We start from the raw sequence: 25,117 nt of genomic DNA on the forward strand, positions 1-25,117 counted from the left end.
CGTGACTGGCTCTGCTAAAAGAAGAAATCCATCCCCTGCGCCATTTGCGTTTTTATTCGAAACTCAACTGAATAAAATAAACGCCATCCTCAGTTCGGTTTTCCTTTTATTATTCAATTTACATCAATTTGAGGTGTAGCAAAATAAAAACAAAAATGATCATGGTCATTATAAAAAATTTTTTTTTAATGTACACACCCTTTACACACACAGAGACAACCCACCCTGGCTGCTTCTGAGGAGCTGTTGTTGGAGGTCCACATTCAGCTGTGGAGGTGTGGACACCACAGGAGGCCTCTGAGCTCGCCTGTCTTTCCTGTCTTTACATGACTGCACCCCTCCTTCAGGGTGGAGTTTGAGTGTGTGGTGTGAAGCTAGTGGGAGGGTCAGAGATGCGACTGGTGATTTCAAGCTCTAGATCTAAGTCATTAGTGTCGGGGGGGTGAATGAAGGTAGAAGAAAGCCACAAATTTCTCTCATACTGATAACAAAACAGACAGAATGTGTGTTTAAGTATAGAGACACTGACCCAAATGCAACGCTGCGATCTAGGAATACAAGGACTGAAATTACTTTACACAAACAACATAACACCTGTCCAGTCCAGGTTTTCACTTAAAGGCCACCTATTATGCTTTTCCTTATTTTCTGTTATATCTGTCACTGTTACAGTGATGGATCTTCGTTTTTGTTTTTTTGTTATCGTCTCAGGCGCAGGAGTCGTCATAGCACCTTCCGAATACAGAGCAACCCAAAACAAAGATGGCGGTTCAAGCTCTAGATCCATCTGAAAGCTAAAGGTTTGGTCAGCTCAGATTTGAATTCAACATTTTCACTTTGTTTGTCAGTGTGAGGTAGCTTTGAACAATCTGGATGACTACAATAAGAAAAAAAAAAGCAAAGCAAATTCTTCTTCAAAATAAATTTCTTTTTTTTTCTTGGGTCGTGGTGGTCGGGGTGGGGTGGGGGGGTACAAACTGGGCCTTCTTGTGATGGCCAGTCAAGGGGTACAGGACACTGGAAACATACATCCCAAATGTAACCTCACTTTCCCAAAAGTGTTGGTGCGCATCTAGACACATGTACACACATAATGTGGAAATATATATAAAACCATCTGGTTGTTTATAAACACAGACTTTTACAACAATGGAACCAAGGATTTATAATACACAGTAAAAGCTTCTGCTCCCGCTCACGATGGACGGGCCTGGAGCTCACACTTTCACCTACTGAGATTTTTATTTTTTTATTGGTCTACACGGATTCAAAATGCAATATTTGTGTGTCAGGAGAGAAACAGGGAGGGAGGTGGAGTAGGACTGCGACAGAGGTTGTAGTGGAAAAGGGGGCTTGGCTTACTTACAGAGAAAACCCGTCCAGTCCTACCTCAGCTCTTCCTATTCAGGTTAAACAATAAATAAGTGACATCAAGCCATGTTTCTGTTCATAACTTGTTCGCTCTGTGCCTCTTCCTCTTGGCTCTGACTCATTCCTGTCAACAGCGGGCCATGGGAAACATGACTGGATCTCAGGAAGCGGGTTGACAGAGAGTGCTGGTGTGGTGTACAGATATTGCCGGTGCCCTTCAGTGCTAACATCCAAGGAGTACACCTTGGAGAGCACTTTGTAGTGAGAGAAAAAAACGATCAATTTTCTTTTATAATTTCCAGTCTTCTTTATTGTGGGCATGTGTGTAATGTTTCATGGTTTAGTTTATTTATTTCCTGTTTTATGGGGGGCCATCGTGAAACTCCGCTTTAGATAAAGCAGACAGGGCCTACATCCACTCCGAACTCCTGATCTGCTCCTCCGATGTCCAAAGGAGCAATGTCCGTGATTGGCAGACGGGAGGTTTTCTGTGTTTTATACTCAAAGACAGTCTTGCCCCACTGGCCTGTATGTGTCTGTTGAGTGAGACCAAAGGAATGTGTTACAGTTCAGCCTTACTGCATAGTAAAATTTCTAACATGATTTGAATTAACAGTTATTTTCTCAGTCCTTTTCCCACACTCACCTTGCAGCCATCCTCCAACACATTGTAAGTGAACCGACTGTTGCCCTCTGCACGGATCTCCACCTCATTGTAACCCTGTAGCAGCAGAGCCTTCTTCAGGTTGCCGGTGGCCTGGTCCAGGTAGGCAATGCTGTTCTTGCAGTGGTAAGTGACGTTCTGGGATGCTTCATTGGACAGAAGCCTCAAGAAGGTCAGCTGGACGCTGGCAGCGACGCCAGCAATGCCATCCTGAGCGTAGTTGAACTGTGGAATCAGACAACAGGTGGGAGAGTTAGCAGCTTGTACATTAGACTCTTTAAGAGGAGTTTGATGTTCACTAATGATGTATGTGTGCACTCACATGGAATCCTCCATTCATTGTCTCTCCGAACCAGACGTGTTTGCGTTCCTTGCTCTTGCTCGTCCACCAGTTCTTCTTTGGTACCTTGGCGATGCTTGGATAGACACAGGTCTCTCCGGTCTCCATGTTACAGAAGACCTTGATGGCATCAGCCGTGCTGCCAATGTTAGGATCAACCCAGTACTCACCTGAGAAAATGAGACAGTTGAGTTAATGAGGAGAATCCTAATCACTAAATGTAAGATTTAGCCTGTTCAACTGCTCATATCTGAAGAAGAAAAGTTAATTATCATAAAGAAGAGTGATGCAGCAGGATTTTAAAGCCAGGCTTATGACATTTTCAGGAGCAATGCTGTAATATGAATGGTCCATCAAAGAGTATACATAAAAAGTATGAAAAGCAGATTTGCTCCCGTCTTGGTGTGAAGGATTTATCAAGGTCTGCTGCTTCTTGTCCCTATTCAGGCAGAACAAGTTGTCCTGACACACTAAGCCATTAGTGTCACTAATGATTTGGGCGGGTGCAGTGGGGGGTGAACTGAAGGTAAAAGAAAGCCACAAATTGAGCTCTTTCTCTCATACTGATAACAAAACAGACAGAATGTGTGTTTGAGTATAGAGACACCGACCCAAATGCAGCGCTGCGATCTAGGAATACAAGGACTGAAAGGATTTTACACGAACAGAATAACACCTGTTCATGCAGTCTGGGTTTTCACTTAAAGGCCACCCTATTATGCTTTTCCTTATTTTCTGTTATATCTGTCATTGTTACAGTTGTGGATCATTTCCCGTGGTTTTTTGTTATCATCTCAGGCACACAGCTCTAGCTGAAGGCCCAGAAGCCCTACTTACCTGTTTGCCAGGGGCAGCCAATGACAAGAACAGTGGTTTAAAGGAAGAGGAAGGAAAGGAAAACAGCTTGTTTCAGATATGGATGGACTGAGAGGCTCAGTATAAAATAAAAAACAATGATTTTAAATTGAGAATCGTGCAAAGTTACTCTACTTTAGCCAAATAATAAAAATATGGAGTCGCAATCAGGGATCCTATACCGTATGATACATGATATATGGTCAGACCTTAGTGTCTGGTTTTCTTACCGCTCTTCCACTCAGGATGGCACAGTTTGAGGTCTCTGCAGGTGCGAGCGGGATTCTTCTGTGAGCCGTCAGGGCTTCGCAGGTTATCAATCTGGTTGATGATGGACTTTAGTGTTGAATCGACCTCAATGTCATGCTGCCTCACAGAGCTGGATGCCTCATCGGCCCTCATGTACCTGAGAGGATCGGGGCCCTTCTCCACCTGACCCAGGCCAGCAAAAGCAGACATGTCGATGCCAGGGCCAGGTGGCCCGGGAGGACCAGGTGGTCCGGGATTACCAGGAGGACCCTGGAAGAAGGCAAAAGCAAGAAATGAGACCTGACTGAAATAGAATAGCATACAGACTCATTTGGTTGTAGATTATTATTCTCGTGACATGTTACATACAGCAGGACCAGATTCTCCAGAGCGTCCACGTGGTCCAGGAGGTCCAATGGGGCCGGGCTGTCCATTAGTTCCATCTTTGCCAGCAGGTCCGGCTGGTCCAGGGGGTCCCTACAGAACGAGAGGATGAAAAGCAGTTTCATTAAGTGAGCTTGGGCTTTTTTTTTCAAAGTGTAAAACTTTGTTATTTCTTCAGATCCACAGTGAAGTCTGGATAAGAGAATCTGATAAAGGAAATCAAATGCACCAGCAGTTTCTCTCTATTACCCTCAGACCCTTTGCCTTATTATGCATGAAGAATATTTGTATGGTGACATTTCCCTTCATTTTTCTTATCATGCTCAGTGCTTAGCTTATCAAGAACAGAGATTGAAGCCCATTTCGGATCTCAGTGGGAGTGGGTTTCACAAATCACAGTCCCCCCTGTCTGTCTGCCACTTTTCCTCACAGAGAGTAATTACAAAATGCCTCAGCTGCCCATCTTATCACAGCGGTGGGTAATTAAAGCACACGGCCTTTCCTGTCCCCATCTTCTTCTAGGTGATTGGAGAATTACAAAAATGCTAACCTGTGCCCTTCATTACCATCATATAGTTTCTGTGTTAAAGGTGCAGGATGGAAATATAGTTTTTCATCTCTTCTGCTTCGTTTGCTCACCTTAGCGCCGCTTGGTCCTGCAGGTCCGGCAGGTCCAGAATCTCCAGAGGGGCCCTATTGGGACAAAGATGATAACAGATCAGGAGAAAGACGGAAAGCGGCACCGAATGGATGAACTATTAGATGTGTATTAAAGTGCTTACAGGGGGTCCGGAAAGACCCTGCAGACCAGTGAAGCCACGGTGTCCCTTCTGCCCCCTCTCTCCAGCCTCTCCAGCTTCTCCTTTGTCTCCACGTGGTCCTTGAGGTCCCTGAAGTAAAGATTCACCTTTTAACATTCATGGATTTGTACATGTGGCAGTTTTAATCAAATAAAATCAGAAACTAAAAAAAAACAACAACTTAATGATAAAATACATTTTGATTTAATGATACTTACAGCCGTTCCTCTAGCTCCAGCTGGTCCTGGGGGTCCTGCAGGTCCTTGAGTACCCTAAAAAGGAAATAATAGGTGTGGGTGCCATTTAAAATTACATTGTGCTTGGGGTTCTTACGTTGTTTTGTGATACTTACAGCATCTCCTCTGTCTCCCTGCTTGCCCAGGGGTCCTACAGGGCCAGGGGGACCAGGGCGGCCAGGAGCTCCGGGAGCGCCAGCAGGACCGGTGTTACCTCGCTCTCCCTGCAAATGAACGGAAGGTGTTGATGCAGGTTAAAAACAATTTATGTTAACGAGCATTGAAAAGTCTTTTAAACAATGAGTTGCTAAATTGATTTAGTGTATTTCAGTGAGGATGACGTCCATTACCTTGAGTCCAGGAGAACCATCCCTACCAGGGGGTCCATCTGATCCAGGGGTACCCTGAGAAATAAAAGCATGTTTTTTGTTATTTAACGTGCATTGATTTGATAGATGAAGATGACTGTATTATTTCCTGCATTGTAAATATTGCTATTTTGTTGTTATTGAAGTTCAGTTCCTGACCTCTCTACCAGGCTCCCCAGAAGGTCCACTAAGTCCAGGAGGCCCAACTGGTCCAGGAGGTCCGCGGTCACCAGCAGAACCAGTAGCACCCTGTTTACCAGGCTCTCCCTACACACACAGGATATATTTTTATCTTTCAATCTAGCATTTGACATTGAAGGCCCAAAATAATCCTCTGACTTTGAAAATCAACTATGTTATCAGAAAGCTCACACTTTATTTGAATGTACTGCAAATAACAAGGTTTTATCTTTGACAAGTTTAAGACAAGTCTTAAATAAAACCAACCATAGCTGTAATTCTGGAAAAATGTACATCCAGATTTACAAAATTAGACCAGCGTCAGTTTTTCACACAGTTTACGTGAAGGATAAACATAGCTAAACGTTTTGTGTGCAAGCCAAAGCACTCACAGAAGGTCCAGGAAGACCAGCGAAGCCTCTCTCTCCACGCTGCCCAGGCAAACCAACAATACCACGGGAGCCAGCCAAACCCTGGGGACCCGAGGGCCCTTCAGTACCCTATAGAGTCAAGACAGAGATGACTGAGTCATGAAATACAGTCAATATCTGGCAAATATTGCAGGTGATTCAGACTGGATGTTGGCTTCAGTGTCGGGTACTTATGGTTTCCTGTGAAGTGCAAAAATAAACTCACAGGCTTCCCTTCCTCTCCAGGCTCTCCTTTCTCTCCCTGTAGGCCTGGTGGTCCGCGAAGCCCAGCATCTCCTGGTCTTCCTGAAGGGCCGGCATCACCACGAACACCCTTTGGTCCATCTTTACCAGCGGGGCCAGGAGGACCAACAGGGCCAGGGTTACCCTTTGAAAAGACAGAATTTCACTGAGTAAGAGCAAAAATACACATAATCTACAAACAAAAAGAGACTAATTTCTTTGTGCAGCTTATTATTGACAAAATACCTACATTAGGACCAGGAAGTCCAACTCTGCCAGCAGCACCAGGGAAACCTGTGGTACCCTGTCAAGGAGAAAGAGATCGATAAACATGAATTTGTCCTGGCCCACTGACCTGTTCTAATATGGTAATCCTAAATTTGAATTTTTCTAAAATGTTAAGATTTATTGGTTGAGAACATTCTCCTAATTCTTATGATGTATTAAGTATTTGATAGTAAACATTTAACAGGAGCTTCCATTTCATTTCCATTGCCAAAGTTTTATAAAATCAACCACCAAACCACCCAGTTTGCCTTCGGTCGTTATAATGAGCAAACTGAATTTGGGTGTGGTTCTGAAATGGGATGCCACGGCTGCAACAAACCAGTCTGTGAAATTTCTTCTGTTCTAGATATTCCACAATTAACTGTGGTTAAGTGGTATTATTGTAAAAATAGAAAGATTTAGGAACAGCAACTAAGCCATCAAACTGCAGACCATGAAAAGTTGCAGGCACATGGTGTGTACAAGTCACCATTACTCTGTTGATTGAATAATTTGTTCTAAACTTCATCTTGCATTAAAATCAGCACGAAAACTGTCTCCTGGGAGCTTCATGGCATTTATTTCCATGGCAGTATATATATGTAATGTATTTGCGGCAGACAGATGAAAAGTTAACGTAAAAAATAGATATTAGATGTAGGCATCGTATCTGAGTAGAATTCAGTTCATCACAGACCAACAAAACAGCTCAAGTGGACTCTGGGATTGGTTCTTTGGGATGCTGCTGAAAGGGCATAACAATATCCATTTGAGTGACTTCCCTTCATTTCATGTTTTGATGGCATGGTTGGTGATCAGGCAAGTTCAATTTAAAGGAACCCAAAGACCAAAAACCATGCCACCATCATCAACCATAACAGGGAGTCACAAACTTCTTTTTGTTTAGTTTTTTGTAGGTTTTTTTAAATTTGTGTTTTTGATTGATTGATTGATTGATTGATTGATTGATTGATTGATTGATTGATTGATTGATTGATTGATTGATTGATTGATTGATTGATTGATTGATTGAGGGTCTAAATGTAATAGTAAACAGAGAAATGGCTGAGCCATATTTCCCTTCAGAGGAAATGTCATGCTTCATTTTCAGAGGCAGGCAGCAGTGGTGCAGTGGTATAGGTGGTACAAGTATACGCAGAACAAGCCTTGCATGGTCTATCTGTACCTGTGTTGGTTTTCTCTGGGCACTCAAACTGCCCACCTCCCACAGTCCAAAAATGTGCCTTTTAGGTTAACTGGTGATTCTACATTGGCTGTAGGTCACTGTGAGTATAATTGAAGGTCTGTCTTGCTGTTTTTGCCCAGTGACAGCTGGGATAGACCCCATAGGTTCAGAAGATGGATGGATGGATGGATGGATGGATGGATAGGTGGATGGATGGATGGATAGATGGGTGGATGGATGGATGGATGGATGGATGGGTGGCTTTTCAGAGTCCTCTGTAAAGTCCAGTGTGTTTTGCAAATACTCTTCATTTAACTTGATTTAGTTCTTATACAAACTGGATATTTACTTGATGGAGTCTATACGCTCATCTCAACACTGAATAGGAATTATGTTTATGGCCTGGATATCAAAGACATTTGCACATCTCTGTTGGTAGTTAGAAAGTTTTTCACGTAAAACCGATTGATTTCTTAAACTTTATCATTAGGCCAAAAAATAGTTGTTTTTTTTATCACTTTTAAATTTAAGGCTGCAGTTTTTGTTTTATAATCTTCTATTGATCTGATGTTTATTCACAGCAGGCAGCAGCTGCAGCAGCCCCCAAAACTGTCTCACCAGAGAGAAGATTATAGGAAACAAACAAAGAAGCCTATTTGATCTGTTTGACAGAAATGTTTAAAATCAAACTGTGCTCTCACACAGCAATCTGGCCCTCAGGCTCACGCTTTAGACTGCACAAAGATAAAGAGTAACTGCTATAAATATTCATATGTTCCCAGCAAACTCTGATTGTTAATAAAAACTTCTTAAGAATATTTTAGAGTTCAAAATTTTCCATCTTAGGAAGTTTCAATCACAACTTACTAGACTTTTTTTTCAATTTGCTTTGTTTTGTGTTTGTCTTATTATTATATGTGTATCTGTTGCTACGGGATGTTACTAAAGATCTAACTGAACTTATCTAAAATGTGTCTTTTTTGTGTCCAAGATGGCATGTAGAGAAAACTAATTTTGTCAGGTTGATTTTTTTTTCAATATTGATAGCATTGAAAACCTTTGAATGATTGATTTATGATTGAAAAGCCAAGTTAAAACCTTGGGAGCTTTAATGATTTCATATTTTTTTAAGTTTTACTTCTTGTTTATGACCCCAAAAAACCCAAATGTGCCACACACACACACACACACACACACACACACACACACACACACACACACACACACACACACATATATAAATATATATGCACTGTATGACATGTAGGAGTTACTTACAGGAGGTCCCTGAGCGCCACGTGCTCCTTTAGCTCCAGATACACCGGTAGGTCCCTGAAAAAGGGGAATGATCATGTTTATGTCACAGTAGAATAACTTTTAAAAAAGTGACAAAAGTGACAAATGGAAACTACCATACAAGCACTGACTAAAAGTATTTCACATGCAATGTTTTTCTGTTTGGCCCAGTCACATATATGGGCTTCATAAATTGCTACTCCGTCATGAAAACTTACCCTGCTCTAAAATAGTGTAAAGGTGTTTGTGCAACACTGTGCAATGTATTTCTTTCACTATGTAATTCGATTCGACAGATAGTAGATACATAGTAACAAGTTCCATGACTTAATTTTTGGTTTAAATACCTACCACAGGTCCAGGAGCACCAGATGGTCCCTGAGGTCCATGAGAACCAGACTCTCCTTTCTGTCCACGCTCACCAAGCTCTCCCTTAGCACCAGGCTGACCATCAGCACCCTAAATATATTCATCAGAAAAAGATAGAAGCTGAACATCAATAAATGTTTTTTTTAAATTCCATATGTAAAGAATGAATTATGGGGACTCTACTTACAGGAGGTCCAGCAAAACCAGCAGGCCCAGGAGGACCAACCTCACCACGGTCACCCTGTGAGCACAAGAAGGATGATGCTTAGTTATTCTGATGTGCAATCCTACATCCTGATCCACCCATTATCTTATTATAATGATGGTAATTATTATAATAATAGGGCGACCGTGGCTCAGGGGGTTGGTAATCGCATCTGTAACCGGAAGGTCGCCGGTTCGATCCCTGGGCTCTCTGTCCTGGTCGTTGTGTCCCTGGGCAAGACACTTTACCCTACTTGCCTACTGGTGTTGGCCAGAGGGGCCGATGGCGCGATATGGCAGCCTCGCTTCTGTCAGTCTGCCCCAGGGCAGCTGTGGCTACAACTGTAGCTTGCCTCCACCAGTGTGTAAATGTGAGAGTGAATGAATAGTGGTATTGTAAAGTGCTTTGGGTGCCTTGAAAAGCGCTATATAAATTCAATCCATCATTATTATTATTATTGGTGCTCTTCTCTAGAAGAGTAGAATTTTTATTGAGAAAGAGCTCTAATATTATAAACCCAGGCCTCTGTATCAGACCTGATCAGTCTGATGTATACTTGTTCTGTGCTACTGATACTGATACTTAAACTCAAGAAAAAGTACTTACAGGAGCACCACGAGCACCACTAACACCAACAGGCCCAGTAGGTCCAGTCTCACCCTGGATAAAAGAGAAACTATCATTCAAACAACTAAAATGGTTAATAATACAATATAAATTCTAATTTAAACCACTGTTTATTCACATAACAAAGCAAAGGATTATTCTTACCTTGGCACCATTGGGCCCAGCTGGGCCAGGAGGACCAATAGGACCAGTCAAACCCTAAGAAAGAGGAGAGAGGAGGAAACACATTAGAACATAGTGTAGGTGTCACTGAATGTTACACTTGTTTGATGAATGATTTACAGGGTTTAAACTGTAAAGATGTATCAAACATAAGAAGAGATCAAAGATATTTTTGAACTCACTCTAGCACCATCCTTTCCAGGAGCACCCTCAGTTCCTTTTCCACCATTGTCACCCTGTGGGCAAAAAGATAAGCTTTGTTTTAATCATACAGAACAGAATGCAATATTTACAGTGCAGTATTTTTTTTACACTACTTTATGCACTACTACTGTAAGCTACATTTTAACTTAGAGAGCAATTCACAAAGTGAAAATAAAGAATCTATCACTCACTCTGTCTCCCTTGGGTCCTGTGATACCAGCAGCTCCTCTCTCTCCTGGCATACCTTGCAGGCCTGGGGGTCCCTGGGTTCCAGGAGAGCCAGCTGGTCCAATAGCTCCCTGATAAAAGCAAGATGGACCACAATTAGGAGAGCACTTGTCAATCCAAATCTTTCATCTTTCCTCTCTATTTGATGATGTTATGAAAAAAAAAATTAAATAAAACTTTCCAAGCTCCTTAGATTAAAAAACATCTGGAAAAGTCTCAGTCGTTCAAATTATATTGTGCTGCAGAAAACAAGTTGACCAAGGCTGCAGATGTTAAACATTTCCACCTGAAATTCAACAGACTTGATTTTTAATATTTTTTTTTATTTAATTCTTCTTATTTCATGTAGAGAAAAGTTGATGTTTTGAGAAAAGTGCTTACTGTGTTACTTGCTGAGAGTTAGATAAGAAAACGTATAATGTGATACCATCACACCAAGACTGGAAAATATGGAGGAACAGACGGTGTTAGTACGTTCAAAGGTAAGAAAATCTGCACGTCAGCACATTCAAATTTGACTAATCAGGAGATCATATCTCTTTTGTTTAGCTGAGTAGAAACTGTGACGTAAAAGTGACACATCCTGGTTTGATGTGGGTTGTGACAAAGCTTTTGTCAGTCTAGTTGGTGCTATGAGGCTGTCAGGCAAATAGTAGAGACTAGACAGGTGACAGCAATGACATTATGTTGTTCTGGAGTCACAACCTTAAATGTAGTCAGCACAGATTTGTGTGGGTTTTTTTTTTAACCTGAACATTGACTATAGGCATGAATAATAAAAATATCAGCAGATGATGTTATTGTGGGTATTCATCTGCATCTGAGAAGAGCAGTTAAGAATCTTGAACCTGCAACCAGAAATTAGTCTGAGTCATCCACTGACCTTGGGTCCATCGCTGCCTGGTGTTCCAGGAAGTCCACGAGGTCCCTGAAGACCCTGGGTTCCTGCACCACCTCTCTCACCAGGGAAACCACGTTCACCCTGTAATAAGACAGAGCGATATTGGATAAGAAGAGAAGCAAAGCATATAAGGAATAGCTCAGCAAAGACAAAACAAAAAGATTACATGTATGAAACCAACAGCAAACTTTAGTTCTATGTACACATATGATACACATAATTAGTGGAAACTCACTCTGGGTCCAACAGCACCAGGAGCTCCACCCTCTCCAGGAAGACCCTGCAGAAAGGACAAACTATATCATTTTTTGTTTGTTTGTTTTTTTGTTTTAACACTTAAAACCTGACAACAGAACGAGTTTTACGTGTTCACGTTAAAATTTAAAAATGCTACGTAATTAAAGATGATGCTGCCAGGATGCCAGGTCTTTCTTGGAAATGACATTTTAATCTCAATTAGATTTTTACCTCGATAAATAAAGGACCAATGATCACATAGACCACTCTGGTTTTTAAATAAAGAGAATATTTATCCATGAAAAAGTTGTTACAGCAGCCACTTAACTGTAAAAACTGAATTATACACTATAAAAACAGCCTAAATAAAACATTACAATACTTAATAAAACAAATTAACAACATCTGTTTTTCGAGTGTTTTGGCATTTAATAAGCCATTTTGTGTTATTTTAGCAGAAAGTTTCCCATTGAATGTATTTTGCATGTAGGCAGCGTCACATGTACTGTAGAATACACTGTTGTTGACATGTTTGTCAGAAAACAGAGAAGTGCAGGTGCAACAAATTATTTGGATAGAGTAAAACCTCACCGGCTCTCCAGATTTTCCAGCTTCTCCCGGGGCACCAGATGGTCCAGGTAGACCCTGCCCATAATAGCAAAATAGTTATTGAAATGCCATCAGTAAGCATGGACTAGAATATTATCTGTAAGTTTTTTATAATACATGATTCTGAGGTGTCTTTGAAAGATGTGATGTCGAAATCCATAAAAGGTGATCCTTCTTTAGCTTAAATACTTGCTGAAACTCATAATTACTAAAGCTTCTAATGTTTAAGGCACGGACATTGTGCACATGTTTAGGTTTTACCAAAAGTCATATGATGGGATGGGTCAGAAAATTATCTCACCTGGAAGCCAGGAGGTCCAGGAGATCCTTGTTCTCCTCTCTCTCCAGCAGGTCCCTAAGATGATAAACGCAAACACATTTGATCAATCAAACATAAAAGTCTGTTTGCTGGCTATAAAAGTGTCTCAAAACATGTTATTATACAGAATACTTACAGCAGGCCCATTAGGGCCAGCAGGACCAGTCTCTCCATCTTTTCCGGGCAGACCCTAATTAAGAGCACTTTAGTTAGGAAAAAGGACCTAGAGAGAGAAATTAATGATGGTTAAGCACTTATGGAGAGCTATACTTACTCTCAGACCTGGGCGACCCACCAGTCCCTTCTCTCCAGGCTTTCCAGGCTCACCCTGTCAAAGAGAAATCATACACTATAAACTGTAGGAAGTTTCTTTAGCACTGGGGATCAAAGGGATAAGAACAGCATCATAAGATGTGGAAGTGCCGCTTGTCTGTTGTTGTAGAAACCTTCAGACTCTTACATTGGCTCCCTTTGGTCCAGGGAATCCCATCACTCCTGGCTGACCACGGGCTCCCTGAGGACCAGGTGGGCCAGGGCGGCCATCATCACCAGGGGTACCCTGTCAAAATTACGGATAAACACTGTAAATCAGAAGGTATTAGCCTGGAAGCTAAAACCTGGATGTTATTATGATTTTACTCTGAGGATTATTGCACCAGCCATGAAAAATTCTTCTTAAGTCTAAACAGGCAGCAGAAGGTTGTAAGCATTTTGCTCTGTTTAATCTTTATGATTTCCATAAAGCAACAATGAAACTGTAGATCATGGTGTTAGTAACCCTACTGAAGGCAAAGCTTGTATTTTTTAGAACAGGATCAGCTGCTCTATTATTTTAATTTCAAATTTCATGGAAGTAAATCTATAAATCACATTCAATGTAATTGTAATTAATATTGTACTTACAGCAGGTCCAACTTTGCCTTGAGGACCAGCATCTCCAGGACGACCAGTAAGACCCTGCGTGAAAGGCACAAGCAACAGAGACTGTCAGCTCCATTCAAATCAAAATCAAATCAGTCATAAAAAACCTGCCACAGTAAACATCCTACAAAAACCATAAAAATGTGCAACACTGCATAAAGTTGCAAGACTCACTCTGGCTCCAGGGAGACCAGACTCTCCTGTGCGTCCAGGTTCTCCAGTAGCGCCTTTAGCCCCAGAAGCACCAGGAACACCACGGTCTCCAGGGACACCCTGAAGAAGAAAAGACCAAAGGTGTAAACTTTAAATATGTTATAGAAAAATCACTTGTTGTAGTATCTTTCTCATGCAGCACTGTCATGCTGTGGTATCACTGAGATAAAATGATTATAACTTTTCAAAAGATCTCATTTTGCAGGCACCAACCTTTGCACCAGCAAGACCATCCTGTCCAGGGAAACCGCGGTTTCCAGGGGCTCCCTGGGAGGAATCACAGAAATCAAGATATATTTGATTAGACTGTGAATACAGTAACCATGTTTACCCTTGTTTTTAGTCAGATGTGACCAGTAACATGTAATGCATGTCCTGATCACTTACTCTCTCTCCGGGAGGTCCAATTGGTCCAGCGCCCCCAGGCTCTCCCCTGGCACCTCTCTTTCCTTCTTCCCCTGGAGGGCCAGGGGGACCTAGAGGACCAATAGGGCCCTGGAAAAGATAAAGATATTTCAGTGAATCTACTCTAGGGAGTAATTCCACATAAAATTTTTATGTGGTCATGTATATTTATGATCACAAAAAACTGAAACTCACAAGCTCTCCCTTCGGTCCAGCTTCACCTTTGAATCCAGGAAGACCTGGGTCTCCCTGAACAACACAAGAAAAGAAGGCAGCCACAATAATAAATAATCACAACATTACAAAATATTTAAATTTAGCATAACTTCAGACTATCTCAGCTGACTTACAGCCTGTCCTTTGGGCCCTAGAGGTCCTGTTGCTCCCTGAGGTCCAGGTGGGCCACGGGGGCCGGGGAATCCAGGAGCACCAGCAATACCAGGAGCACCCTTCATTGAAAGGAATAATCAAATATCAGAATGAAGAGAAATATTTATTGAATAAAATTTAACCTAAAGAAAGGCATCAAAACCACTAACAAAAGTGTAAACCTACAGCAGATCCTTTAGCTCCGGGAATACCATCAGTACCAGGGTTACCCTGCATAGAACAAGAAGCATTATATTAACAACAACCTGATCAACCAATGAAAATGAATCAAAATCAAAGTCTGAATGTTTATGAACAGTGAAGGCAAACAAACCGATGCTCCAGCAGGTCCGGGCGATCCTGGGGTACCAGCCTCTCCACGTGGCCCCTGGGATCCTTCAGGGCCACGGCCGCCAGTAGGACCAGCTTCTCCCTAAAAAAGGCACAACAAATTTATCATTAACATAGTAAAACTGTATTGGTTGTAGATTTCTTTGAGCTGTGTATTGGTGCCTCCCTGCCATAGAGCTGAATATAATACTGTTGTTTCATTGTCTATGAGAGTTATTCAAAATAAGTCAACTAAATTTAAAAAGAATTTGAAGGCCAGTTTATCTTCTTTAGCAAAAAGAGAAGTTTGACATAGTTGTATATTTGTCTATGAAAAAATAACAATAACTAAACATACAGTGTTGTGGAAAACTGGAATTTAGTGTCCTACAACCAGAGTGAACAAAGACTGATGTAGTGGCTCTTGTAAGTCTTTTTTTCTGTTTTATTTTAATACACAAGCTCTTCAACAGCAAATGTTTCCTGGATGATATGTTCTGTAAAAACCTTTGCTCCTGGGGATCCTGGAAAACCAGGAGCTCCAGCAGGACCCACTGGTCCCTGTAGAGAAATAAAAAAAGAATCATCAGATCAAAGGCAACAGATTAAAGAAAAATCAACACGAAATGGCCACATAGCGGTGACTATGATACATACAGGTGGACCGGCAGGGCCAGGCAAGCCATCATTTCCTCGGGCACCCTAAGGATAGCAAAGACAGGTCAATTTAGTTTGGTTCATCACAGTGTTATGATCTAATAAAAGATTCAAAACCATAATAAATAGCAAATGAGAAATAAATTCCTGTTGAATAGCCTTAAGCAGCTGCGGAAATGTTACTTACTGCGGCTCCAGCAGCTCCAGGACGTCCTCTCTCACCAGGCAGACCACGTGGACCCTATAAAAGAATGATTTATATATAAATATCTTCATTATTTATTTTATTGCTGGAGCCTAATATGCTATGCAAATTTACTGATGTTGTCAGAAAGTTCAGAGCATCGCAGACTAGAAAAAGCGATGGTGGCAACTCACCATGGGTCCAGGGGCACCGTTCTCTCCAGGAGCACCAGCCTCACCCTGAAAGGAACAAAATTACCATGAGTAAGCACAAAATAGCAGAAGTAAGCTGAAAAAGTGTTATTTCTGGAAAACCCACACTGTCACAAAAGATGACCTTACCTTAGCTCCTGCTGCACCAGTCTCTCCTTTAGCTCCATCTAAACCAGGGTGACCCTACAAAGAAAGCTCATAATCAGGACTCAGACATCAGTCAGTCACCACATGCAATCAATGAGCAGCCAGAGTTTTGCGAAACATGTGACTGAACTGAAACACTCACTCTGTGTCCTTTGATGCCAGGAAGTCCAGGAGTTCCAGGGAATCCACGAGCTCCCTGAAATAAAAACAATCATGCAGCAATAGATTAAAGTTTTTTTTTGATTTAAGTATGAAGTAAAAAATATTTGAATAATTATTATTTGCTCACCTGAGGCCCTGCCGGTCCACGCTCACCAGGTTTGCCAGGTTTGCCAGATTCACCCTAAAAACCAGCAGCAAAATTCAGGATTACATGCTGAAGCGTTGTAGCTGCAAGATAAGATGTAGCTGCAATGGCCCTTCACTGTTCTGTGTTTGAAGGCTGTGTATTGTGAAGTCACCATGTTCGTTGGTAATTTTTGGAGATACACAGTGCCCCCTGGTGGCACATGGAGTGTATAACTGAAGTACATTATGGAGGTGTGTACTTTATTGAAGAAGAAAGTGTGTACTTTATTGTACTTTATTGAGCCCCGTGGGGAAATTGCTCTCTGCATTTAACCCATTCACTCAGTGAAGCAGTGGGCAGCCATTGGGCGCCCGGGGAGCAGTGTGTAGGGACGGTACCTTGCTCAGGGGTACCCCAGGGTAGCTGTTAAGGGGAATCGAACCCCCGACCTTCCGATCATGGGGCAACCACTCTACCTACTGAGCTATCCCTGTTTTTTTCCAAATAAAAATGTGGTCTGACCGTCTAAGAAGGTCATATATGTATATGTCTATATCTATCTATCTATCTATCTATCTATCTATCTATATATATATATATATATATATATATATATATATATATATATATATATATATATATATATATATATATATATATATATATATATATATAAATCTGCATGTATTTTAAGAGTTTTGAATTTTGCTATGAATATGACTTACATCACTTCCTGGTTTTCCAGAAGGTCCAGGTGGTCCACGAGGTCCCATAGGTCCCTGTATCAACGCAAAGCAAGAGCATTAATACTGACAATCAACATATAAAGACAAAAATTCATATGTTATGTAAAATATATCTCTGCCTTAAAGTGCCATTAAGGCCATCAATTTGGTATTAAATTTTGAGCAAATAATAGAGATCTTTTTTCTTTTTTTTTTACAATGAACAATCATGACATTTATAATCAGTATTGTTTTTGACAGTGTATGTGTTGTTGGCAAACCCCAAGATTTACACCTCATATGCAGCTCAGCTCGTTTGTAAGGCATACAGATCCATTCTGGGATTGATACTGATACTTACAGCGGGACCGGGCTCTCCAGCCTCTCCGGGGGACCCTTGGAAACCTTGTGGCCCCTATTGTAACAGATGATAATGCAAAGCATTAGAAATGTGTTCAAATAAGCTATTTGATTATAAAACCCAATCATATAATGATTTGGGCTGTGATCAGAGTACTTACAGGAGCTCCGCTAGGCCCAGGAGGACCCCGTGGACCCATAGGACCCTACAAAAGAAACACAACAAATACAGAGAACATCAGTCTGGCATCATTTATTTTAACAAGTAGTGGAACAAATTTACCAAATGAATACAGGTGTCCTGAGTAAATAAAGGTTTCACCAGTTACACATTAACCATTCAGAACTAGTAAGAGTAAAGTCAAATTTAAACCTTGTCCCAGCTAAGAAAAATATTTGAGGTTAAAGACTGGTATCCAGTTCAAAACCTTTCATAGAAAGATTTCATTATTTTATGTGATGTGTCCACTGAGGCAAATTCATTCCCACATGCTATTTTTATAATCTATTTCTATTTGTGTGCAGATTCAGCATTCAGTTCAGAAAGCAGGATTTTAAAAGGTTATAGTAAGGCTCTCTGTTGGGATGAAATTATTGAGGCACAAGGTGGCAGCACTGCAGCAATCTGAGTGAGGTATTGGTTATTTTTCAGTAATTATTTTCAGCAGTGATTTGCAGACCAGATGAATATTTGCAACAAAAAATTTTCACGTTTTTTCTCACGATGAAACTGTAAACATACAGTACAGTCACCCTGTTAGATGCACCCAGCGATACATACCATTGGTCCCTGCATCACACCCATTTGAGCTCCTCCAGCCTTCTCATCAAAACCCTGAGCCATCTGAGCAGCAAAGTTCTGTAAACACACAAAATAGACCAAGAGTCAGTTTATCTGCCTAAGCAAAGTGAGCCACAAATAGTAATGTGAATGGTACATCTGTGCCATGAATGGGGGTTTACACCTGTTACCGTCACTCTATTTTTCACTCATCTTGCTTCAAAAACAGGTGTCAGTGTGCCCACCTGTTTGTTTGTCTGTTCACCTCTTTGTGACTTTTACCTCTTTTTTCCTCTTTCTACTTTCATGCATTATAAATTGTGTGGCCTGTTTTGCGCTCTTGTAACAAGTTAAGTGCAGCCAAATAGAAGCTTCATAAAAGATTTACACATTAATAATAAAGTGTTGCAAAAAAGCAGCTATTGCTCAAATTTTGCATATGCCATATTTTACAGTCCTTATTCTCACCCCTCCAAGTCCTGGAGGTCCAGGTGGGCCAGGTGGGCCGGGGTTTCCGGGGGTTCCAGGCTCACCATCTCTTCCTCGAGGTCCAGGATTTCCCTACACAAATGAGAGTAGGGAAGGAAAAGGAGTTACCAGAATAAGCAATAAAGCAGATTTTACAAAAACTGTCATCTGTGTGACTTCATCCACCTGCTGCATCCAAATAAATAAAGATTTTACATGAGTAGTAATAAGATAAGTGCAAACTCTACAGGCCATTCTCCTAGTTCTGATAATGCTGCTTCACCCAGTATCTAAGGACCCAGTGCTGAAAGATTGGTAAAAGGGATTTTTTTTGCACACATTTTGTTGTTTCTTACCTTATCACCTTTAGCGCCAGCTTCCCCTCGTAGTCCCTGCTCACCTGGGGGGCCCTACAGAAACAAACATAAAAGCCTCAGTAGCATTCACAAAACTGCTGAACGTCCTATTCAGAAGAAAGGTCACGTTGTTGTGAAGCATATAAATATGGAGAACATAGCCAAATTTTTGATATTTACCATAGGGCCTGGTGGTCCTCTTGGTCCTACAACCTACAGAGAGACAAAAATGTTTTTGAGGCTGTTTTCATAACTGACTCTACATTGGTGTCGTAACCGATGATTTTGTACTAGTTTGAACTTCCTAAAATTAGAAAACATTCCAGCTTCGTAGGAGGTGAACATTAAAAGGATTTGATTTGACAGGACAAGTTTTTGTATGACCACCACCTCCTTTAACCTCTAATTTGGCTGGCTTTTTTCTTCTGACATGTGCACTTGGAGGAAAGTTGCTGAGAAGATCTAAGAGGATTTGATTGGGTTCATTATGTCCCAGGAATGCAGGATTTTTCCTCATTTAATAGAAAGTCAGAAACATTCACAGTTTCTCAGAGTTTCTCACTCATGAGAAACATTAGAAACTTTGCCACATTTTTTAAGGGAAAACACATTGAAAGTACAAGCAAAAGTGGGTTATAAAAGATAGAACCAGTGATAAAAACGTGATTTTCTTTTAGGCTGAACATAATGAACATAGATGGACAGTTGATCAGATATTTAAATCCTGTAATTCCATTCAAATAAAAGTGAACAAAAGATGCCCAAAATGTTTGTTTGGTCAGGTAGAATTATCTAAGAGGAACTGTTAGAACAATTATTTAAAGCTTTATTTAGCAGTTTTATATCCGTGAGCGTCCATACTTACATCTGCAATGTCTCCTGGTTCTCCTTTCTGGCCCTGAATGATAAAAGAATCAAACTGTATGAGTCGTCTGACAGTTCACTGCACCACAACTACAAAGGAAATATAATTTCTGTGCATAAGTTGCTGGAGATCACTGACTCACCTTAGCACCAATTGTTTCTGATGATGCAGAAGGAGGAACAAGAGGAAAGAAAGAGCATTATTAAAAGTTATACCTTGAAGTGAGATTTCAAACATATGATTGATTTAAAAGCTACTCTGTGATTCTTAGAAAGGAGACCTGTAAGGAAATCCAAAGATGCTGAAGTGATCAAATAACATTTACCAAACCCAAACGCATAAAACCCATCCAGATTATATTACTGATGCAAGAGATGAAGCAGAAACAAGCTCAGACTAAGAAATGAAGGTTTAGACTCAATCATGCAAAATGTAAATAATAGAAAAAAAAGTGAGCTTATTTAATAAAGAAGGGCAACTGCTGTTAGTGTGTTTGTTTTAAGATGTATATCTTACATTGTATTGTCAAATTTTGTATTTTTTTTTTATAGCAAATTTGTAACCAATCTGGAAAGGACCTTAAACATTAGAGCCCAAGAGGCCCATTACATTCCCAAACTTTTTAGCAAAAGAAGAAGCAATTCTACAAAATCATAAATATTCTGTCTTTCAACATCTTGATCACAATATGAATTTAACAGCAGATTTTTGAAGACAGTGCTGGAGTACAGCAGCTGCTCACAAAAACTTGAAACTTTGAGGAAACACATATTTACAGTCATTTTGACATGAAAGGTTGGAAAGACCTTCAAGAGACTATTGAAATTTGTAGAAAGCCTCAAAATGGGTCAAATGAATCATTGAGTTCTTGCACAATATGAGGACTTCATCTCAGCTTTGTGTTAAATTGAGCAGAAGTGTCTCTGCTGGTTTAAGTGTGGATCAGAAAGCACATGACAGGATTCAAATCCCACATGAAAAGACTTTCACTGGGACTGCAAAAAATCCTGATCATGTTGCTTATCTAGTTTCTATAAAACCATCTAAAAAAAAAAGTCACTCTGGAACAGGGAACATTGGCTGGCAACTGATTTCTTTTTCTTTTTAGAAATGTCAAAATTTATAAAAAATAGAAATTATAAAACTAGAAATTGTAGCTGCTCTTGGCCACAAATCAGTAACCACTCTAGTCCTGATCAGGCAGACTATTTGGATCCAGTGGCAGTTCCCCATTCAAAAGTGTTAGCCAGGAAAGAGATGAGTGCAAGCTAAAAGAGTAATTTATTTATGGGTATGTGAATAAATAAATTACAACCAAAGGGGGCACTGGTATCAGCAGGGCAGATGGGACAGCACTCTCCAGATGGGATGATAGGGTTGGCACACTCTTTGATCTCCTCGCAGATTATCTCATCACACAGAACTGCTCCGCTGTCACACACACAGATACGACACGGCTCTGGCTTCCACACATCCTTATCATTATACAGCTGGCCATCCTGGATGCAATCCCCTGACTCCTCTGTGGTGGCCAGCAGGGGTCAGGTGGCAAAGCAGAAATAGGAGCAATAAGAGGGTTCAAGAGAGAATTAGACAGGGGGAGGTAACAGCATTTGAACAATGTTGTGAGTTGGCATAATAGATGTTTAAAAAAAAAAATTGGTTTAAGACAAGGATAAGAGGATGTTAGGGATCGAGGGGCAAGGCAAGGAAGTGGGAGGAGTAACAGCAGAAGAGGAGGGATTATTGAGTATAGGCGTAGATGGAAGAAGCAAAAAAAAAAAGTTATTTGGTTGCAAACAAAAACTCTGAACACTGTAACACTGGGTGGTTGACCATTAAAAAAATGTCAAAACTGGATTAAAAAATATGTGCTTTAGTGATTTAAAAAAAAAGTGGAGTGAGAAGACTTGCTCCTTTGTTACAGATGAACAAGTGCTGATTTGACCCCAAAACACACTGTTGTAAATCAGTAGCTGTGGAGCACAACAGTAATTCACGAGTTTTCAATTTAACACACAATGTATGTAAAGAAATGCCTCTAAGTTATCGTAATAGCAGCGTAAAGTGCAATGTAAACACAAGCCACAGTTAGCCGTTATGTTTGAAGCCCTGATTGAGGCATTTCACATCACTGGCTGAGCATATTTAACCTGCAGGCCTGCTCTGCTGCTCGAATGAATGACCCTCTCTTATAGGGACAGCATGCCCAATTGACACGCTGCTGCTTTAAGTAAACAGAGGGTCCTTCTACATTTCTCCATCTGGATCCCATAGTTATGTTAAGCGCCAGGGCAAACACGCTGGGGAATTAAGAATGGGTGATTTGTTTCGATCATGCAGCTTATACAGCTTAGAACTGGGCCTACTAACTCCTGCTATCTGTGTTTTAGGTCTATTTGTCAAAGTGATACTTATATATATGTATATATATAGCATATATATGTAACATGAATGTTTAAGTCAGGATTGATTAGTCTGGCTACTTGCTAATGAAACCTCCTGAACTAAATTGTAAAAAATGAAACTTTGGAATTAAAGCAAAAGCTATTAAAACAAGAAGATGTCGAAATAAAAACAGTTACAGTGAAATTTGTCTTGCTATAAATACACCTATATGTCCATCATCTGTTGACTCCTTGCTGTGCACACTGTCCTGCTACCCTTTGAGCCTGCTAGTCTGGGGTCAGGCACTGTCTGGCACTGTCACTTAACATAGTGGAAAAAAATCTTAGACTGCTCCGGCCAAAATCTGTGGGGAAGGTTTATTTCTACAAGTCCTTAAGAAAAAGTAAACTTAGTTTTTTATTTGCTAAGTGTTGTTACCAAAGTGTTTCTGCTCAATACTAGAAAAAAAAACAGCTGCTAGATGCTGTATTATTAGCTTTTCTTTTTCTTAATTTTTTTGCTAAAAACTTTCACTACAAAGTAATCAAACAGAGCATGAAAGGCTGAGTTGTAGGACCCAGGTGAGGACAAACAGGCACTTGTTCACCTGGTCCTCCATCCCACACAGATGCACCTTGTCAACCTTACCTATCTACTGAAAAAAAATCTATTAACTTTGTTGGGGAGATATTTTACAAGCAGACAGCATCAATAACATTTAATTACTGCTTTGAAAAAATTGTCTAAAAAGTGTACATAGAAACAGAAACATGTATCCACAGTTCTTTTTGTGAAAACAGACAACTTTCATTGGATTTTCTAGATCTACAAAGATAGAAACAGAAAAGACTGGTGATGGAATCAGAATTACAATTCAATTATAAATAAGGAAGTGCAAAAGAAAAATACTGCAACTTACGGTCATCCTCTTCCTGACATCTGACCACGGATAGTAAAACAACTTGGGATGCTACAAGTAGCAGAACAGTCCTTGAGTCCACAAAGCTGAACATGTCTAAAAATTAGACATGCAAGAGCTTGGGTGAGAAATAAAGGGATGGAGGAGACCAGGCTTTCAGTCAGTGGTATGTTAAGTGTGTTCCCGGAGACTTATGGCACCATGCAGTCAAACCCTCCAAAATCTAAGTGGAATCCACCACGGGGCCCCAGCTGGCACTCTGCACCCACTGTGTCAGTGCAGGCACCGCGGTTTTATGTCACTGTGCCTTGTATGGATCTTCGTATATTCCAAAATACCAGTCCTTCCCCCAGACCCCCTGTCAGGCTGTAACCTGAACCTCATCTCCCTCCCCACAATCCAGCACCGACGACTCTCCCTGGGACTTTTTTTTTTAACTCAAGCCCTCCTTCTTCCCTTGCCCTGCTTGGCCTGGCCTGGCCTGGCTAGGAGACGCACCTACACTTTCACATTACAAAGGAGGCTGCATGAAGCAGAGCACAGGTCAGTCACATGCCACTGTGTCAGGGCATTATGAAATGCCTGTTTTAGAGTGACTCATATTTCTGTCTTGTGAACAAACTTAAAGAAAGTATCAATTAATATCAGGATATACACCAAAAATGTTTTAATAGGAACATATATGATGATGTTGGTCACATGGGAAATGACTACACACAAACTATAGCATTTTCTTCAGATGATTCTTCAACTGAATTAAACAGATCCAAAGGGGGGAGGGGGGTCTCATTTTGATGGTTAAGGGGGTTGCAAACATCCTGGTACATATCAACAATACAGCAATCCCTTCTTCAAAAAATTTATTTTTATTCACACAAAAAAACATATTTTTTAATGCACAGGCTCTGCATGTGCATTGGTGACTGATTGATGCCCTGTGGTTGTTTTTATTTGGATCATAAGATTTTTGGAGAGGAGGTAAATAGAGAGTTGATTCATTCAGCACGTAAGGTGCAATCAAAAAGTTCTGGGAATAATCCCATAAAGTCATGAAGCGTTCCACATTGAATTTTCTCTGGTCATATTGTTGTGATTTAGTGAGCACTTTGACAGTAACGTTTCACCAGACTGCTGTATTTATTTGAAAAATATATACAATACAACATATACAATATTAGAAATGCATCTAACCTTTGCAAAAGAGAACAGAATACATGTTTTTGTTTTCTGAGTAATGAACCGCTACTTGCAGTTAAACTCTCAGTTTATGGCAACTCAATAGTGGGTCAGCAGGGTTGTTTGGGTCAGTTTAGCCTTTTGGATTATGGATTAAACTGCAGACTTTAGACAACCTTTAAGTGTTGAGCTGACCAATCAGCAGCTATGTCACGCTCTCATTACAGTCAGACATTCTGAGAGGCTTCTCTCTTCGGACAAAGACAAGTAACAAGTGGCTATCCAGTTAAATGGATAATTCTTCTGGCCTTTGAGTTAAGGCAAAAGGTTCTGCAATCAAGAGTTAGCTGATCTTGAGGCAACAGTTCATGCAAAAATCCAATATATACCAGATTTACAGCATCTCCTGTGAAGCTGAAATAAAATAGAGATGAAAGATCTGCATGATCTTTACTATATCTCTCTGGTGGATAGACCCAGATTAGTGAGCTTGAAAAGGAGTCTGTCATGAGCAAAGGACCAGTAATTCCAGGGTCATGACCTTCTAGAGAGCCCCACTTCATTCCACACAGAGAAAAGAAAGATCTGAAACTGACTTCTTACCTGGACCTGTGTGAGCAGTGAGCAATTTTGTATATTGGA

At 40.6% G+C, this 25,117-nt stretch overlaps 1 protein-coding gene across 2 annotated transcripts; it reads right to left on the reverse strand.

Moving 5' to 3' along the window:
* Positions 1–88: 88 nt before the first annotated feature.
* Positions 89–23,608, reverse strand: LOC308408040 (uncharacterized protein). 2 transcript variants are annotated; one of them, XM_080900094.1, is made up of 54 exons: positions 23,300–23,608; positions 21,308–21,514; positions 20,135–20,151; positions 19,993–20,025; positions 19,308–19,340; positions 19,128–19,181; positions 18,772–18,864; positions 18,304–18,381; positions 17,684–17,728; positions 17,524–17,577; positions 17,163–17,216; positions 16,438–16,491; positions 16,291–16,344; positions 16,131–16,184; positions 15,984–16,028; positions 15,793–15,846; positions 15,606–15,650; positions 15,456–15,509; positions 14,953–15,051; positions 14,805–14,849; positions 14,600–14,698; positions 14,445–14,498; positions 14,232–14,339; positions 14,058–14,111; positions 13,806–13,904; positions 13,614–13,667; positions 13,171–13,269; positions 12,985–13,038; positions 12,847–12,900; positions 12,693–12,746; positions 12,374–12,427; positions 11,781–11,825; positions 11,528–11,626; positions 10,608–10,715; positions 10,395–10,448; positions 10,195–10,248; positions 10,030–10,083; positions 9,406–9,459; positions 9,201–9,308; positions 8,832–8,885; positions 6,351–6,404; positions 6,084–6,245; positions 5,840–5,947; positions 5,427–5,534; positions 5,250–5,303; positions 5,016–5,123; positions 4,882–4,935; positions 4,646–4,753; positions 4,503–4,556; positions 3,849–3,956; positions 3,461–3,749; positions 2,358–2,545; positions 2,018–2,260; positions 89–1,907 (listed from the first exon to the last, which is right to left on the reverse strand). In XM_080900094.1, the coding sequence occupies exons 1-54, from the start codon at positions 23,391–23,393 to the stop codon at positions 1,761–1,763; spliced, it is 4,464 nt and encodes a 1,487-aa protein (XP_080756220.1). In that variant the 5' UTR covers positions 23,394–23,608; the 3' UTR covers positions 89–1,760. The 2 variants fall into 2 exon arrangements, with proteins under 2 accessions (XP_080756220.1, XP_080756221.1); XM_080900095.1 differs by lacking the exon at positions 21,308–21,514 and having other exon boundaries at positions 23,300–23,607.
* Positions 23,609–25,117: the final 1,509 nt, after the last annotated feature.

Source organism: Rhamphochromis sp. 'chilingali', assembly GCF_963969265.1.
Source record: "Rhamphochromis sp. 'chilingali' genome assembly, chromosome: 12".
Lineage (NCBI taxonomy): Eukaryota > Metazoa > Chordata > Actinopteri > Cichliformes > Cichlidae > Rhamphochromis > Rhamphochromis sp. 'chilingali'.